This window comes from Plectropomus leopardus, chromosome 24, assembly GCF_026936395.1.
Source record: "Plectropomus leopardus strain MGB_pleo_1.0 chromosome 24, ASM2693639v1, whole genome shotgun sequence".
Taxonomy (NCBI): domain Eukaryota; kingdom Metazoa; phylum Chordata; class Actinopteri; order Perciformes; family Serranidae; genus Plectropomus; species Plectropomus leopardus.
This window is the reverse complement of record NC_142199.1, coordinates 17433577-17451422: the sequence shown is the minus strand read 5'-3', so window position 1 is coordinate 17451422 and position 17846 is coordinate 17433577. Positions and strand designations below refer to the sequence as shown.

The 17846-nt window shown below is 40.1% G+C and overlaps 1 protein-coding gene across 1 annotated transcript in view; it reads left to right on the top strand.

The window, feature by feature from the left end:
- Window positions 1–14966, top strand: part of LOC148185529 (uncharacterized) — a 173853-nt gene extending 158887 nt beyond the window's left edge. Inside the window, exon 6 of the mRNA XM_088074912.1 lies at window positions 14764–14966. Coding sequence (XP_087931038.1) covers window positions 14764–14948 — 185 coding nt within the window. The 3' untranslated portion in view covers window positions 14949–14966. The remainder of the gene's footprint in view (window positions 1–14763) is intronic.
- Window positions 14967–17846: the final 2880 nt, after the last annotated feature.

The following is a 17846-nucleotide window of genomic DNA, read 5'->3' as shown; positions in this document are numbered from 1 at the left end:
AAGGTGTTCTTGAGATAACACATTCGCAACTAGGGGATGGATTAAAGGTAACATTGACCGTGGCCTTTGTCCATCAAGTTCATCCTTGAGTCCAAGTGTACGTTTGTGCCAAATTTGAAGATATCAGTCTTAAGACCAACACCAAGCTAAACTTAAGACTAACACCCCCCAAACATCAAATTCAAATGAAGTGTAAGAAAATCGTTATAGAGGTCATACTACCGTGAGTATTCAGCACAGTCCTGCAATCATGTGACTCCACCGCTGCAAAAACACCCCACAATATTCTACCAGTGTCTTCATTCCACTCCAATTTACTGTTTGCACTTTATGTCACCGGCCGGGGCGGTGGAGGATAAATGTTTAAGATGCTCATGACACGTTTATTTATCTATCAAAATAAAACACTTGGCAGGGCTTCCTTTAGCCTCATGGTCACCTCTGCTGTTCTTGCCAACTTCCTCAACTGACATAAGCAATTGAATGCAACACAAGATTAGCCGGGGCTCACACCAGAGGGCTTCCACAACCACAGGCAGCAAGAAAATATCAGAGGACAAGATGAAAATTATGAATCAGATAGTATTTAACATAATTTAAGACCTATGGGTGTCCAGACCAAAGTTTATTTGTTGAGTCATTTGGGAGATTCAGTTGTACTTTGTATTTATTTCCACACACAAAAAACACTTTTTCTATTTTAATATTATGTATACATGGCTTTATCGGGCATTATAATACAACTCAAAGGACTTATTATAACATCCCCATCAACCATGTTACTGCTTGCCTGACCTCCTGCCTAATTCATATTTTTGATACATTTTGACCAAACATGGAGAAAATATACCAGTAAATAAAAAAAAAAAGCATTTTATGTACAGTATTCGTTCTGCCTTGGCTTGTGACTTTGACGCTGCTTCTTTTAGGTCAAGAGGTGTTAAAGTGAAGTGTTATCTCTGCACCGACTCCAGCCCTGACTTACCCAACATGCATATTACTGCTTATTTATAGCCCCTCTTAGAGTCACTGGAGTGTGGACAAGGAATATATTCCATTATAGGCGCCTGTGCTTGGCGGCACACCTCTTTTCTATTAGGTGCCCTCATGTGTGCCTGCACACCTCACTTTATAAATGTAAAAAGTTAATGGATATACAAGTCGACAGGCGGGCCCGCTGTAGACATCGTGGTACATGGTCGCCCTCGACTCGCTGAAGGGCAGAGCAGAACCAGACCACACCAACCTGACCCACTCTGAAGGATCCGTAGATTTGCACAACCTCCTAATCAGTTAGCAGCTCTTAAACAATGGTTCGGAAAAACATATTAGGACTATGGTTTAATTGACTTTAAAAGGGTCCAAGTAACCCATAGATATGTTAAGAGAACTGGATTACGTCTCCCAATGGTAATGCTGTTAAAAGGAGAAAGAGTCAGGAAAGGTGCTTTGAGTGGTTGAACGACTAGAAAAGCATCTTTTTTGGTGTTTCAAACTGACGCCACGACTTTTGTGGTGTTGTGTATGCCGCCAGGCCACTAACAATGTAAGATATGGAGCTGGAAAGTCCCTTTAGGCCGGGTAGGAAGGGGGTTGGACGGGTCTAACAAACTCAGGACTTTCACTCCGGCGCCCACTGTTTGCTTCCTGAATGTTGGGCTAACCTATGATATTCTTTTCTAAACCTGACCATGTGCTTTTGTTGTAAAACAAAGTCAACTTTTACTAACGTTGCAAGTTTATTTTGAAAAAGACTGTATGCATTTAATGAGAAGAAATTATCAAATGCAGAAAACAGGCATAAATTGACGCGCTGTCCGGAAACGTCAGCAGCAGACATAGGGAGATACCCAGCTCATAATATGCAGATGTGGTTTCTGAGATGTACATATTTTTTGAAGAAATATTTTCTGCTGTTGTGTCAGAAAGTAGACATCAACTAAACTGTTCAGCTCATTAAAGATATTTATAACCAAATATAGCAGAAGCCTTGAAAGCTTACATGTCATTCGTTATGTTTTGAAATCAACACTGCGAAACAGATTTACTGTAAACGCTCAGGCATCACCTGGAGGATCATAGGACTCTTCAGATTACAGACTTTTCACAAATCTGTCAAACACCATCCTTGTTTGAATAACAGCAACCACTCTGACAGCTTTACAGCTCCCATTTAAAATGACGCAAGGTTGGAAACAAGCATCTCTTTCTGTGTGTTTATATGCAAACAATATTCAATATAAAGGCAAACAAGCCCGCTGATTTTTGGACCCAAACCTGCAGGAATTCTCACAGCACTAACGCACACAGCATGCATATTATGCAGTTGCCTTCACTATACAAAAGAAGCTGAAATTGGGATTGGCACACTCTGATATGTGTTTTCAGTCAGACAGTGAATGGTGCAAAACATGTTCATTTAATTACCCAAATAGGACAACACTGTCCTATTCTTCTTGGTTCTTGCTGCATTTAAAAACAAAAAAAAAAACAAAAAAAAAAACATGGGAGTGACGGTGATAACCAGCCTGTTCTCACTCCAAGGTCATAAGATACTGCCGCTTTTGCAGTGCTTTTGGCATAAGATCCCGACGCCAAAAGCCAACTTCTACGTCCATATGATACAACCCTGGACAATGTCAACTAAGAATGTAGCAGGACACAACCAGTCGTTGTGTTATTATATGGCTGCCAAATAGCACCTGCTGTGGCAGTGTAATACGCCGAAGGACAGCGTCAGGTTGAAACGCTACCAGTAACTACATAATACAAGGAACGCAAAGGTCCCTATAGGGTAGGAGGGGCAGCGGATGAGTCAAACAAACCTTAGACTTTTATACAGGACTTCAGTGTTCACTTCCCGTCTGAATGTTACGTTTTTTCTTCCCCTAACCGTGTTTCTCTGTTGCCTAAACCTAACCATGCAGGTGTGCATGTGCTTTTGTTGACGTCCTGGCGTCGGTTGCCTTTTGTTGCTCAAACACAACCACTTGCAATTGCAGACGGAGTAGGATACCTATGGCGTAATATGCAGACGCAAAAGTCCACCATGCGGCAACATGTAACGACTTGGGATAAGAACATGTTGGCTTTACAAACCAGCATTTTGCATTGTTCTTTTTTGCGTATCTACAGTGACAACATTTTAAAAAATAAAAGTATAAATATATTATATAGATATTACAGTTGATGGTCATTCTGCGCATCAACTGCAGCACAAAAACCCTGAACTCACACGTCCACGCTGTTAGAGTGTTTCAGCATCTCACAGTGGTACTTTCTGCTCTTTTAATTTCCAAATAATCCTCTGCTCTTTAAAAAAAAAAAAAAAAAAAAAAAAAAACGATTTTAATGTAATTTTTTGTCACTTTTTAAAAGTTTCTTTCAATTTGTGCTACATTTCTTGCAAAATTGGTTATTGATGTTTTTTTTTCCTCATATTTTCCAAAGTATTCGAAAGTATTTGCTCAGTTTTCAACACCTGTAAAAGGTGTCTGTATGCAGCGCATGAAAAACAATGACATGACACCAGAGAAATTTTAGCAGCCTTAACTTGTTCCTTAAAGATCCTGGCATTAATTCCTCACCCTCTTATTACTTTTTCCCCAATAACAATATCTGATTTTTTTTTTTCATTTTTGTGCTCGTTTTTACGTTGCATTCATTACTCCTCCCTCTGTCTTTCTCCATCCTTCTCTGTTTGATGAATCCTTCATTTTCACACTCGTTTAATTATCAGAATCACTTGCCATATTTTAATCTATACAACTCCATTTAAGCAGCGATAAATACAATGCAATACTGCGTGTGCATGTGTTAGATGGACGTCATCCACCCATTTATTGCTCTATAAAATTTCTCCTAAATGCAATTTGAAGATCTATGACATTGTAAGAATTCCTTTACATGGCGTTCCTCCATGCAGTCCATCAACGCGATTAGATTTTTAAGGTTAAACCTGGCGCCGCTCCTGTGATCTTGGATTTCACAGCGATGCGCAACAGTGGAATAATTCTGTTTTTTTTTTGTTTTTTTTTAAATAGCACCAAATCAAACGCTTCATTGAAACACGACAATAACGTTGATTGTAGAAATGACTATTCCGATTTTTGCTCATCCTGAAATGAATATATAGTCCCTTGCACCAAAATGATATTCCAAAGGACTGATTGCTGGATATCAGGCAGGTTCATGAATAATTTCTGTGAAATGAGTTATCAGAAAGGGCAGAAGATGAAGGTCTCTGACAGCCTCTCTCCTGGACTTCAACAGGCATGAAGCAGGAGGCTAATACAGGACTGAAATGTATGCCGAGCACCAAAAGTGGGCTGGAGAACTCTTTGTAAGGTAGCTAAAGTGGACACAAGGGCCTTGTCATTAAAACATGTTATTACACTCCTCCCTGGATTGGCTGATGAGGTCCCATGGTGAGGTAATGATGGGACTTGAAATGCTCATGAAACTGTTTATATATATACTTATTATATTTTTTTCAAATATAAGAGAAATTTGAAAAGGAAGCTATGGTCATCTGGCAGTGAAGGATGCTCTTGACTCACTGATGACAAGAACTCGGTGTGTTTCGGCTAAGCAGCCACAGTCTGTGAACTGCAATATTGGGTTTTATCCTGTAATATTTGTGAAAAAAGTAGTTCCGACCAAGAAATCTGATTGGTCCACAAGACATTTAGAATGTGCTCAAATATGCATCAATTATTCCGCCATTTCTGAATTATTTAAAGAATTACTTAACTTGGCGTAACGTCACGTAACATCACTACATTACAGAGATGAAACTTCTCCAGAAAATGTGTCCATTGCTGGGTTGTTACTAAGGTTCGACCGACTTTCTGTAGTAGAAAATTAGGTTTTATTTCGCACCGGACTCTACAAACGTGATTAGTTTCCAGTTATTAGTCAGAATCCACGTATTTCCTTTGAAACGGAGATAACACTCCCCAAAAAGCTACTCCTATTGACAGCTAATTGTCCAAAAACATGAATACAGTTGATTATACATTTTTATTTTGTTGGTACTAGTTGGAACACGCAAGACTTTGCTCGTATGATATTGCTTAATTCCAACACGTTCCGATATTGTTGCTTCGTCTGTGGACTTTTTTTCATATCTCGTCTTTGTTTGCTCGTCGTCGGTCCGATTCGAATTGTTACCTTTCGGCATCGATTCTTACGTGCGATCAGTTCCGATCGGTGACCCGAACAATACGCCACCAAACATCTGAACAACACGTCAGTTGCCACGGTAACGCACATGCCAGATGTCACGTTAGAGAAGTCAAGGACGGGATCGCGAGCCAGCGAGAGTCATTTAAATTAATGAGTGGAGGACACGGAGAGAGCTGCCTGAGTCTGACAGTTACCACATCTGACACTTCAGTGTGTGTGTGTGTGTGTGTGTGTGTGTGTGTGTGTGGGGGGGGTACTCAATGGTGAGTTTGAGGGTTCTTAGGGGAACAAGGCGATGTGGTGCAGAGAGAGGCCACCCAACAGAAAGGTCAAGGAAGATGATGAAAAAGATAAAATGAGGAATGGCTCCTCACCAGGAATTGACAAGACATAAAGATGAAGAGGAGGAGGAAGAGGAGGAGGAGGTTGGGATCTTCGTCACCTTCACCCCACCCTTTTATCCATCCTTCCATCACACACACACACACACACACACACACACACACACACCAACTCTTTCTTGCCTTCAACAATTGCCAATTATCAGATATGCTGACTTGGTTGTGTTCACTTAAAGCTGTCAGTCACTGCAGATGGGTACTTAACTGGCCCATTTATCCGATGCCGTCAGTGCTGTACGAGGGAAAGAACACCCTCTCTGCTTTTTTTTTTTCTCTCCAGACGTTTCTTTCCAACATTCCCATGAGCCCCAAGGTGTAGCAGAGTTGTATTTAGTAAGAATCACCAAAAAAACGCTACAGATATTTGTTAAAACCTGACCACCACCCCGTTTTCAATCCGAAGCTCTCGATAAAAACCCGCTTCCGCATTTGCAGTGCTATTGGCGTATGAGATCCAAATGGGAACTTGTCAATTTCGGAAAAAAAAATCCAGTTATCACTCGCGTAACACTCCGACGTCGCCTTCGATTGGAAATAATGACGACTAGCGCGGTGGCTGCAATAGAAATAAACCTGATAATGTTTCCAATATCTGTCGCCTTGCTTATGAATATTTGTGCAAATATGTGAAGGAAACCAGTCTACAGATCCAGGAAACGATTCCAAAGTTCACCGACTCAGTTACGTTTCGCAGTTTAGGGAACTAATTGAGGAAAGGCATCATTTGACTTACAAGGTATCAACACCTTTAAGTGTATATTGTTATGAAATTCAATGGCATTGTTTGATGCCATTGTGGTGTTAACAGTATTATCATAGTGGTAGTATATCGTATACCAGAGAGACGGGTACTAAAGATCCATAGAATCCGAACAAAACCCGTGAATGCATTTCAGCTTTTTCGCGGCTGGTCAATTTTTTTTTCTTTCTTTGTGGCGTTGAGGTCTGTGGGACCTGTTTTCAGTGTATACTAAAAGAAAAATGATGTGATTAATACTTTTTTCAACCTCTGACTCATCGAGCCAGAGTTCTGCGTGGCACTACTTTTGAGGGAAAGCATGTTTTTGGAGAGAGGTGGAAGGAAATGGACCTAACTCATGTTTTCCGATACTTCGGGCTTATAGTCAAAGTTATTGAAGCCGATGTTTCTCCAAAAGCGTTTTACTCGAATAATGTTGTTGAAGAGGTGTATAATTCAGGGAACTCTCTATGGTCTTGGACAATTTTCCAAACCAAGCCATAACCATAGGCTATAGATTTGATACGATAGGTAGTTAACTCTTCAGCATGATAGCTCCTTAATAGCATCGCGCTCTAAAAAAGGCGACTACTTTCTGTGCGGCCTCAAGGGTCCACTGGCAAGGAAACCAGACCGCCTGGTATTTCTTTTTAAACTCTTCTTACATTGTGTACACAGGACAGCTAAGCTTTAAGTTACTCCATTGCATCTATCAATATTATTTTGATCCCTACCAAGTATGAAGTTTTATTCCTTTTTAGAACCGTTCCTTCTGTCAAATCAGAGAGTGTCTGGAGACCTGCTATATAATTAAAAGTCCAATTCCACTCAGCGTCTCATAGAATCCCGCTGTGTTTGAAACTCCATTAGATATCGCTATGACAGATGTCTTTGTGAATTCAAACCCATAATCCATCATCTGGCTCTGCTGGCGTCTGAAGAAACAGCTTCTTTGTTGCTTTGAAGCAATCACTCTACTAACTCGCAGCAGGTTCCAGGTCAAGTGGTGTTTGGATTGCAAATTCCTGTAACTCTATAGTTTGTGCCGAGACCGTCTGACGTAGACGTTTTTTTTAAAAACTTTTCTACACTTTTATCAATTCTGCTCGAGGTTCCTGACAAATGGTGCGTGACATTGCCGCTGCCCCGGCCAGAAAACAGTAAATGGAAATGACCCCCCAAAATATAAGTAAACATTTATTTTCTTTTCACTCCTTTAAATGGCGCTCGCATTGGGAAATATCATGAATCTCTAATGTTTAACACATCCAGTGAGTTATTTTATGGTTATCTGTTGAGAACAGTCTCAATTTTGAAGGAAGCAGTCTTTGTAATGCATTTTTGGACAATTAACCTTTAACATATTGATGCTGTACTGATGCAATCTGTAAATGTTGATATTCTAAAAATAGCATGTAAAATTTTTATTATTTTTTAATAGCATAACGCTATTTAAGGGCAAAACACTTGCCTGCACCCTCACAACAAAAATGTGCACAAACACACCAAAAATGTACACATACACACTGAAAATTGCACTTAACACAACAAAAACGTGCACAAACACACCAAACATGTACACGTACACACTGAAAATGTCCATATACACAACGAAAATGTGCACAAACACACAAAAAATGCCCACATACACATTCAAAACTTACACATGCACACCTAAAAAAGGTGCACAAAGACACCAAAAACCTACACATACAATATGTAGATATACACAATGAAAATGTGCACAAACACACCAAAAACGTACACACACACACTGATAATGTCCACATACACATTCAAAACTTACACATGCACACCTACAAAAGGTGCACAGACACCAAAAATATACATGTAGAAAATGTAGATATACACAACCAAAATGTGCACAAACACACAAAAAATGTTAACATACACACTGAAAATATACACATACTCACTGAAAATGATACTTACACATGCAAACTGAAAAAAAGTGCACAAAAACACCAAAAACCCTGCATGTAGAAGACGTCCACATACACAATGAAAATGTGCACAAACTAAAAACTCACATAAACGCACCGAAAACCTGCACATACACACTGAAAATATGCAAATACACATTGAAATGTGTACACACAAACTTATTATTATTATTATTTGTGCACGTTTTTGCCGTGTCCGTGCACATTTTCGCTGTGCATGTGAATGTTTTCAGTGTGTACGTCAACATTTTCGGTGTGCAAGTGCAGGTTTTTGGTGTGTTCGTGCAGGTTTTTGTTGTGAATGTGCAGGAAAGTGTTTTGCCCTCTAATACTATGTCCTTAACATTAAGTCGTGTCGTTTGCGAGGTAAGATTTCGGAAAGGGAAACATGGAGACAGCATACCTTAAAATGACTCAGAGTTCACACGGTTCCAAAAACCAGTCTCACGGGGAAAATTTAGCCTGTTTTCCTTCTGTACCAGAAGTTGTGCAGTACTTTCGGCGTAATGTGCGTATACCAAAAGCCAACTTTTGCATCTGCTGAGGAGCTGCCAGGCATTCACAGTTTTATTATACGCGGATAGTTGGACCTTCCAACCTATTTTTTTACAGACTGCTCAGGACTGCTTCCTTTTTTACTACCCTCAGAATAAATGGCTCATCATTACGCTAGATATCTACCAACTTTGGTGCAATGGAAAGCGTACATACAGCGCATGCAGGCAGTTGCATTGTGTTTCAAAGACGTGGCTGAATACACTGCAGAGCACTTTCTCCAGCACAAATGCCAGTTTGGTTGGCTGCTGAGCTCTTTAGTGGAATTAGTGTGGATATAAAGGTATTAGCATTACTCTTCTGTAGTCTTTGACACCTGCTGTACAACTATGTTTTTATCCTTCCAACCAAAAAGTCTTAGTTTCTTCGTTTCAAAGTCTTTTTTTTCTCCCGGTGTCATATGTTTGACGGCATTACCCTGCCATCAAACGTCTGAGCAGCGTGTTTGTGAATCTCTGTATGGAAAGAAATAGGCTCATATATGTTTCTAATATTTTGGGGCATTTTTGAGATTTAAGGATGCTTCTGGAATTTTAAGATATGTCTTTGATTTTAGAATATTTCTCAGATTCTGGGACATTTCTCAGATTTTAGTATGTTTGTTGGACTTGAGGATGTTTATCAGACATTTTCAGGACATTTCTGGGATTTTAGTGCATGTCACAGATTTTAGGACGTTTCTAGGATTTTAGTACATTTCTGGGATTTTAGTACATTTCGCAGATTTTTGGATGTTTCTAGGATTTTAGTACATTTCTGGGATTTTAGTACATTTCTCAGACTTTAAGATGTTTCTAGGATTTTAGTACATTTCTGGGATTTTAGTACATTTCACAGATTTTAGGACGTTTCTAGGATTTTAGTACATTTCTAAGATTTTAGGATGGATATTTCTAGGACTTTAAAAGATATCTAGGATTTTAGGATGGTTATGAGATTTTGGGTCATTTCTAGAATTTCAGGATGCATGAAGATTTTTGGAATTTTTTCTAGGATTTAAAGACATTTCTAGAACGTTCTCAGATTTTAATTTCTAGGATTATATTGCATCTCCCAGATTTTAGAATGTTTGAAGGATTTCTTGGATTTTAGGACGTTAGGGCCTGAGCTAGGACCTCCGTCGAGGGATGTGGGGGATCCTTCAGTGGTACTTTTCGATAACAAAGCTCTATTTTAATGCAGATTTATCCATCTGCCACCTTATGTTTGCTAAAAGTACAAAAACAATGCCCAGTGTGAAACACTTCATTTGCCACCCGGCACCCTGTTGGGAGCCTGATTTTGCCGGGGGGGCTGTAAGTTGAGTATCAATGCGCTACACTGTTGTCAAGGCAACAAACAAAGCGAGAACTTGCCACTGCACATATTTGTACATGCAGACGGAGACAGCATGACAGAGGGACATAGATGGACTCTTCACAAACACTGTCTCCTCTCAGATATTATTTGCTGTGGAGTAGATTATACTCGCCACCTGTTGTTGCGTGGCATTTTCCAAAGCGCCTCCTGATGAAACAACTCCTCACACAAACCAGTCATGTCACCTGGCCTGCCGAGGAGAAGTGAGAATTAAGGAGATTTCAAAAGATCAATCGCGCAGTCTGTTGCTGTTTTCACACAGCAACCCCCTCCCCCCAAAACCCAGGCGTCTCCGTGTCGCTTGGAGCCGCTTTCTTCTGTTTGCACACCGCGAATCAAAAGTAACCGATCAAACGACAGACGTCTTCGAATGTTCATTTTGGTCGGCGCATTGACTGTGACACCAGGCGGATAATAATCACAGGTGTACCACCCGGATCGCTTATGTACTCACTTCTTACGCCTCAATCATCTCTCCATATATGAGTATTCTGCATATATGGCAGAGGCTATTAGACACGCCGGTGTTTGAAGGAGGACGACGGGTGGAGTAATTATGCTTCAGACAGCTCTTCCTGGCTGTGCCGAGGGACTGCTGCATTACGACTCTGACTGTCGGCTTATTATTCCTGCTGGGCGAATGCACAGCCCACTCCGCCTGCATCCCAGTGGGACTAATTTACCACTGCATCATTTACAAGCCCCCCCCCCCTCCTCCAGACGCCGCGGCAGCCGGCTTTAACCAGCTTATGGGGGAAGCGTCTGCGCGCTCCGCCGCCGAGCCGACCGGATCGATGATTGATTGGCGGATTGATTGATTATGATTCATGTGTTTGCCCACTGCTTTTCAGGCCCAGTGTGTCTGCGATAGCTGGCAGCTCATTTGTTAACATTAGAGCCTGCGTCAGGGTAAAGCTACTTTGCATTTCAAGCGGACAGCACTTGCCAGCTCATATCAGCAGTGACTGGAAGACTGCGGTTGGTGCTCACGTTATGTCACCAAATTCAGTGTTGGTGGGCCACTGCAGCTGAATGACAAATGGAAGTGGGTGTTTTTTTTTTTTTTTTTTTTTTCTTTACATCATGTAAAATGTCAACTAACAGCACTCCTAAATCTCACAATTAACCTGCATCGCAGCTCGCAGATAATCGGCGGAAACTCATTTTATAAACATCTTTTGAAAACTGCGGCGTTACCTAAGTTGAACCCTTTGATACCTGAACTGACATCAGATTCAATGTGCCGCATTCAAACACCTTTTGCAAGTAATTAGACATTTTAAAAAGGGAGCAAATTGGATCGGATTTGAGCTTCAGAAAGAGAGAAAGCACTCAGTCCATGTCCTTTTGATTTGTTACTTTTTTTTTGCAGATGGAAGAAGTTTCCCATGTAGGCTTTTTTTTTCCTAAAAGTCCTTTCTGACAGTTATCTACTCATTTTCACCCAAACAACAACTTTTTCCTCCTAACATTAACCATCAAACCCCTTTCTTGTAGAAAGCCTTTTAAACGTCTCCGTGCTGTGATAATATCCGGCCTGTGAGACTCTCTAGGTCATCGACTCTGACAGCCTTGGTGCCCTGATATCTGACCTTTAAATTCCTCTGCATCTCTTTAATTGTTTGAATGAACTTTGAGCGGATTCATTATCCCGCAGCCTCAGCCCTGTTGAGCACCACATCCACCCCACCATCACATATTATGCTGTTTATTTTCCGTTGATACTGACCTAACCCATTTCACGGCTACTGTTTTCTTCAATTTTTTAGGTCTATAGTTTACTCATTGAGAGGTGTTATTAGTGTGGATTTTAAACCTCCTGCCCACCCAAAAGGCATCCTCGCCTTATATTATGTTGTTACCGGCGGCATTTCAACCTGCCACTGTCCATTGGCGTATCATGTGGACGCAACAAGTTCAGTCTAGCCACCCATCTCAGCTAACACCTGTCTATATATCATGCGGATACGGAAGTGGTGTCTTGTTCTCATCTGACCCTGTGCAGTGGCGGATCATATGGACGCAAAAGGTGGCTTTTGGTGTCTGGATCTCACGCCAAAATCACTGTCAAAGCGGCAATATTTGACAACTGTGGAATGAAAAGGGGCTGAATCCTGTAGTAGAGTGTTGCCACTATGTTAAATCCCTGCACAACACTGTTTTTCGGGGCTCGAGCTAGCTACAATCAAGAGTAAGACTGAGAGAAAGTCTGCCACTTGCTACGAAATGATTAGGGCGAAAACGAAGAAAACATGTCAGTCTGCATTTATAAAAGAAAAAAGAAGAAAAAAATGGTTATCAGGCTGGTGATATTTTGGTCAAAAATGAAGCATCTTGTTATCAAAAACTCTGTTTCTGTGTTGTCATTCACAGCCTTATTAGGGAATGACAAACAGAAGCTGTCTGTTTGTCCAAATTATAGCAAAACTGTGAGTGTTTGGAACACACTGAGCATACAGATGCACAACTGAGGAGCAGATAACCTTTGAGAAAATGTAGTAACTTTAATATTAAATCGCTCAGTTCTCAACACAGAGACATCTTTTCATTCCATGTTAAGCTGTTTTCATGTAAACTCAATAAAAAGATATACTCGTGGATGGTTGGCAGTAACCTAATAAAAAAAACTAATACATTTTATATATTTTTGCAGATTTAAGGACCACAAAATCCCTTTACGTGTTTATGTGCTGTTTTGTATATTCGTATTATGGATGACATAGTTGACATTTGGCACAAACGTCCACTTGGACTTAACATACTGATTATTATTATGCCTTTGCACCTTTAATAGCTGTGGCCAAAAACATTATATTTTAAGGTTCTCCAATTATGAACACAATATCTTACAAAAGCCTTGAAAAAAATACATCAAATTTGGCACAAACATCCACTGGGACTCAAGGTTTAACAAGTTTGATTTGGGTGGTCAAAGTCATTCTAACCTTGTGTCCATCTAATTTTTGTCAGTGTTGTAGCCTAAGACGGCCTTCCGTGGTAAAAGGTCATGGTCACTGTGATCTGTCTCATTCTTATTGACCCAATTTCTTGATCTTCCTCAAATTTGGCACAAACATTTATTTCGACTAAAAATGAACTCATTAGATTTTGGTGGTCAAAGGTCAAGGTCATCATGACCTTGCATCTGTCTTACTCTTGTGATACACAATATCGAAAGAGCACCTTTCTTCAAATTTAGCCCAAACGTTCACTTGGAAGCAACTATGAAAAGGAAAGATTTTGAGGGAATTTCAAATTTGGTACAAAAGTTCACTTGGCCTTAACAATGAACTCAGTGTAATTCAGTCTTCAAAGGTCAAGGTCATTGTGACCTTGCATGTATCTCATTCTCTTGAATGCAATATTTTAAGAAGTCCCTGAAAAAATGTCCTCAAATTTGGGTCAAATGTCCGTTTGGACTCAGGAATCAAAGATATTTGGAACCACTTGTTCTTAAGTTCACGGTGTAATGACCAGAAACGTGTTTTTGCAGAACATTATGATGAGGCATCAGATCAAATACTGAATCGGTGACACTAAAAAAAGAGCTATTTGTGTTGATTTTAGCTGCTGTTCTCCTCATTGTTACCTCCCCTGTCAGTGTTTTCCGTGTTTTCGGTTCTCTTCATGTCCCTCTGCCTCTTTTTGTTGCCCCCGCGGCCATTTTTTGCGCTGCAGCGCCGAGCAGGTTTGCCCTGTAATCGGAGCATCAAGGTCATAGTCAGCTGTGGGAAATGTGTACTAATAAAGCCCCTGCAGCTGGAGTAGCGAGCTGTAATGCAGAATGTGTTCTCCATAGTTCTCACCTTGTAAAGCCAAAGCAGCTGAGGGCAGCTGCTGTTTTATTTTCTTTCATTATAAATAATGTCAGCTTGGAAAAAAAAAAGCCTTTGCACACACTTAGATCATTAATCATCACTTTACACCTACTCTGAGTCTTGAACTGAATAAACAGAGTTCTGTTAGTCAGTGCAAAAATAATAAAGACCGCTTTCAAGAAGAAACAAAAAAAGGGGGGTATTCACATTGTTGCATTTATGTAAATCAAATCAGCGATTTGACACTGGAAACTGACTTATCCACCCACTAGTTGTAAACTGTAATTTCACCAATTGTTGTTGATGTTGCAAAATACTGACTGGTGCACTCTCACACCAAGGCCCTGTTCTTCAGATGTGACTCTTCTAATACAGTCAATAATGGTGTCATCAGGCTAAACTATTTCTATTAACCTGTTATCAGAAAAAAGACACTCCGTTAAATTAGTACAGAACTCGTTCGAAACAGGAAGCAGTATCTTGGCGTGTCAGAACACTGAACCTTCATCATTTCATGCCAATCCAACATATAAACTCATGCACGGTGCCCACGAAGTGTTGTGACTGGTTAGGAACGACAAATATAAATGCATTTCCTGTTGGCTGTGTCGCTCTGACAGGCGAGGTGTTGATTAGGATGCACGTTGTGCCAGCGTGCAGCAATTAGCACATGACCCGAGCTGTCAATGACTCTGTTTTTTGACCCCGTCTGAATTGCGCTCTCATGTCTCTGTGTGCAGGAGTGTTTTCAATGGAAATCCGAAAGCTGCCCGTGGATCGAGATGAAACAGGCAGTAAACAAACTCCCACCGCTCCCACTTCCTGCTTGTCTCTTGATGCCTGCCATCCCATAATGCTCCTCGCAAGAGATTTGCTGCTTCTCAGAGACAATGGGAGAAAGAAGCTTCGTATGTCTTCCAACTAACTGAGCAGTTTCACATTGTTGAAGGTAAGGTGAAAGTACTTGCAGTAAATGGCTTTCTATTAAAGTTATTGCACTCATGGGTATGCCTCTTTCCCCGCTGATACATTTTGATGTTGGTAGTAAGGAAAGTATTCATATATTGTTTTTTACTCTGTATTCTTTGAACTTTTCGGATTGGTAAAGCTCATGTATGGATACACAAGCAGACAGGTGAAAATGAGTAGGTAATTTTCATTGGTCAGTAGTAAAAAGTGGCAATTTGGTAAAAGGCTACAATTTTTAGTGATTGACTTTTTACCCGGGTTTTTGTATGGGGCATGTTTGACTTGCACCGACGACCGCTGTTCTCTCGAACCAAATATCTGATTAACACCTTCACGTAATTTCTTCAGACTCTGCAGAGACATTAACCTAGACTTGGCGTAGAAGTGATTAGATTTGGTGTTCAAAGGTCAAGGTCACTGTGGCCTTAGGTTTGTTTTATTTTCGTGAGCTCAATATCTTGAGAAAGCATTCAGGAAGTTTTCTTAACTTTGGCGCAAATTTCCACTTGGCCAAATAGCAATATGACCCTCTTAGGAATGAGTGATCTAAGGTCAAGGTTACTCTGACTGTGCATCTGTCTCATTCTCCTGATGTAACATCTTAAGGAGGCCTTGAGAGAGTTTCATAAAAGTTGGCACAAACGTCCAACTGGACTCAAGGATGAACTAGGTTTTTGTGGTCATCGGTCAAAGATCAAGGTTACTGTAATCTCATCTGTCTCATCCTTGTGAATGTGACATCTCAAGAACACCTTGAGGGTTTTTGTTGTTGTTGTTTTGATTTCAAATTTGGCTCAAATGTTTAACTGGACCAAAAGGATGAACTGATTCAATTTTGGTGCTCACAGGTCAAAGATCAAGGTCACTGTGACTTTGCTTCCCATCTTTTCCCCATGAACACATTACGTCAAGAAGGCCTGGAACGAGTTTCCTCAAATTTGGCACAAAAAAGTTCACATGGACTCAATGATGAACTGATCACAACTAAGCGGTCAAAGGTCAAAGGTTAAGGTCACCGTGACACTCTTTTTGACCATAACTGGTCACATGACCGGCTGAAACACTGCAAAGTGACCTTTCACTGGTTGTTTTCTGGCAAACCTAACGGGTCACACAGAAACTCCTCCTACTTGTCAATCGTATAAATGACCATGACACACGTTGATTTCTTCGTGCAGCTTAACCCTGACCAAATCCGAAAATTGGAGTCAACATTTCAACATTCCCCAGCTATCCGCCGCTTGTTTTTGTGGCATTAAAGTCGCTGCTCGACTTTGAAATTGGATTATCACGGTATTTGCTTGACTATAACTAGAGCCAGTGTAACAGAGGCAGAAACCGACTTATAGGATCAACAACTTAGTGAATTTCACAGCAAATATGGAAGAAATACCACCAACATGCTTTCTTATGTGATAAGACTTTGGTTATAGAAAACGGAGACAAGCATAAAAGCCCAGTGTACTGCAGTGTCACTAATAGAGCTTAAGAACATTAGTAATTTAAACCAGCTCCCTCAGTGTTCTGCTGATACGTTGAAAAGATCCAAGTAAATACAATTTACAGGCAGATTCGTTTGAATGAGATTGGTTCGGAAAGGAATGCACGAAACTTTTTTTTTAAAGGTCTTTTAATGAAATACTATGCAAAAAAAAAAAAAAAAAAAAAGGAGTTTGAGTTATTTTATCGGCACATCCATTCAAAACTTTCTGTAAGAGTGTCCACAGTCAAGGTCCAAAGCAAAGCCAGGCGCAACAGAAGAGCTCAAACGGTGTTTGAAGTCCAATTCCAGTACTTTCGGATTGAAGTTTGGTGGATATTTTTTAATGTTTGCATGTGACAATTTTTACATCCAAGGCCTCATTTTCAAACACAAACTCTTTTTTTTTTTTTTTTTTCCACCTTTGGCGGTCTTCAAAGCTCTGTGGGAGCATCCTGAGATACGAAAGCTGGCTTTGAATGCCATGCAGTGAAAGTTTTACCTCCTTCTCACTATGTACTGTAGATACTAGCTGAAGAACTCCATGGCCATAAAAAAAAAAAAATAAATAAAGGATTTGCAACTTTTGCACGGTAAATGATTGAAATGAACCTTCGCCGTCTAACTTTCGGACCACTCAAAGTACTTTTTTAACTATCTGCCACATTCACCCATTCCAGCTTATTATGTATGTGTAAATTGCTGCCGCTTTGACAGTTTTTTCGGCGTACGATCCCGACGCCAAATGGCACCTTTCACGTGTGAACGAAATTGTGCCGAATAGATGGTGTCAGGTGAGAACACGAAAGAATCGAGTCCGCCAGGCGTCAGGTTAACACTGCCAGTATTGATGTAATATAAGGAGCAGGTGATGGATGGATCAAACAAACCCCGGACTTTCAAGTTGGAGTCTGGTGTTCACTTCCTGTGCTAATGCGATATTTTATTTTTGCACCTTATCACGCTACCAAGTGTGTTTGTTGACGTCCAGAAATTGGTTTCCGTGTGTTTTTGTTGCCTAAACATAACATAAACATAAAAATAACCATGTGCAGCGTAATCCCGTGACTTTTTGTATTTTTTTTTTTTAATTTAAATTTTGTTGATTTTTCAAATTTTTTCTGACATTTTTTATCTGAAAAAAAATGTTATTTTTTTTTTATTTTTTTTTTTTTAATTGGTGATTTTTTTTCTTTAATAATCATGGTGATAATTAAAGAAAATATGCCTTCCAAACTCACAGGACTGCCAAAATAAAAAATAGCCTTGATCACAGCCAGCAAGCAACGAGAAATTATCGTTGGATTTTCAAATTTACAACCGTCATTGAGCATATCTCTAGAGTGAATACTTGTAATAATATAATAATAATAA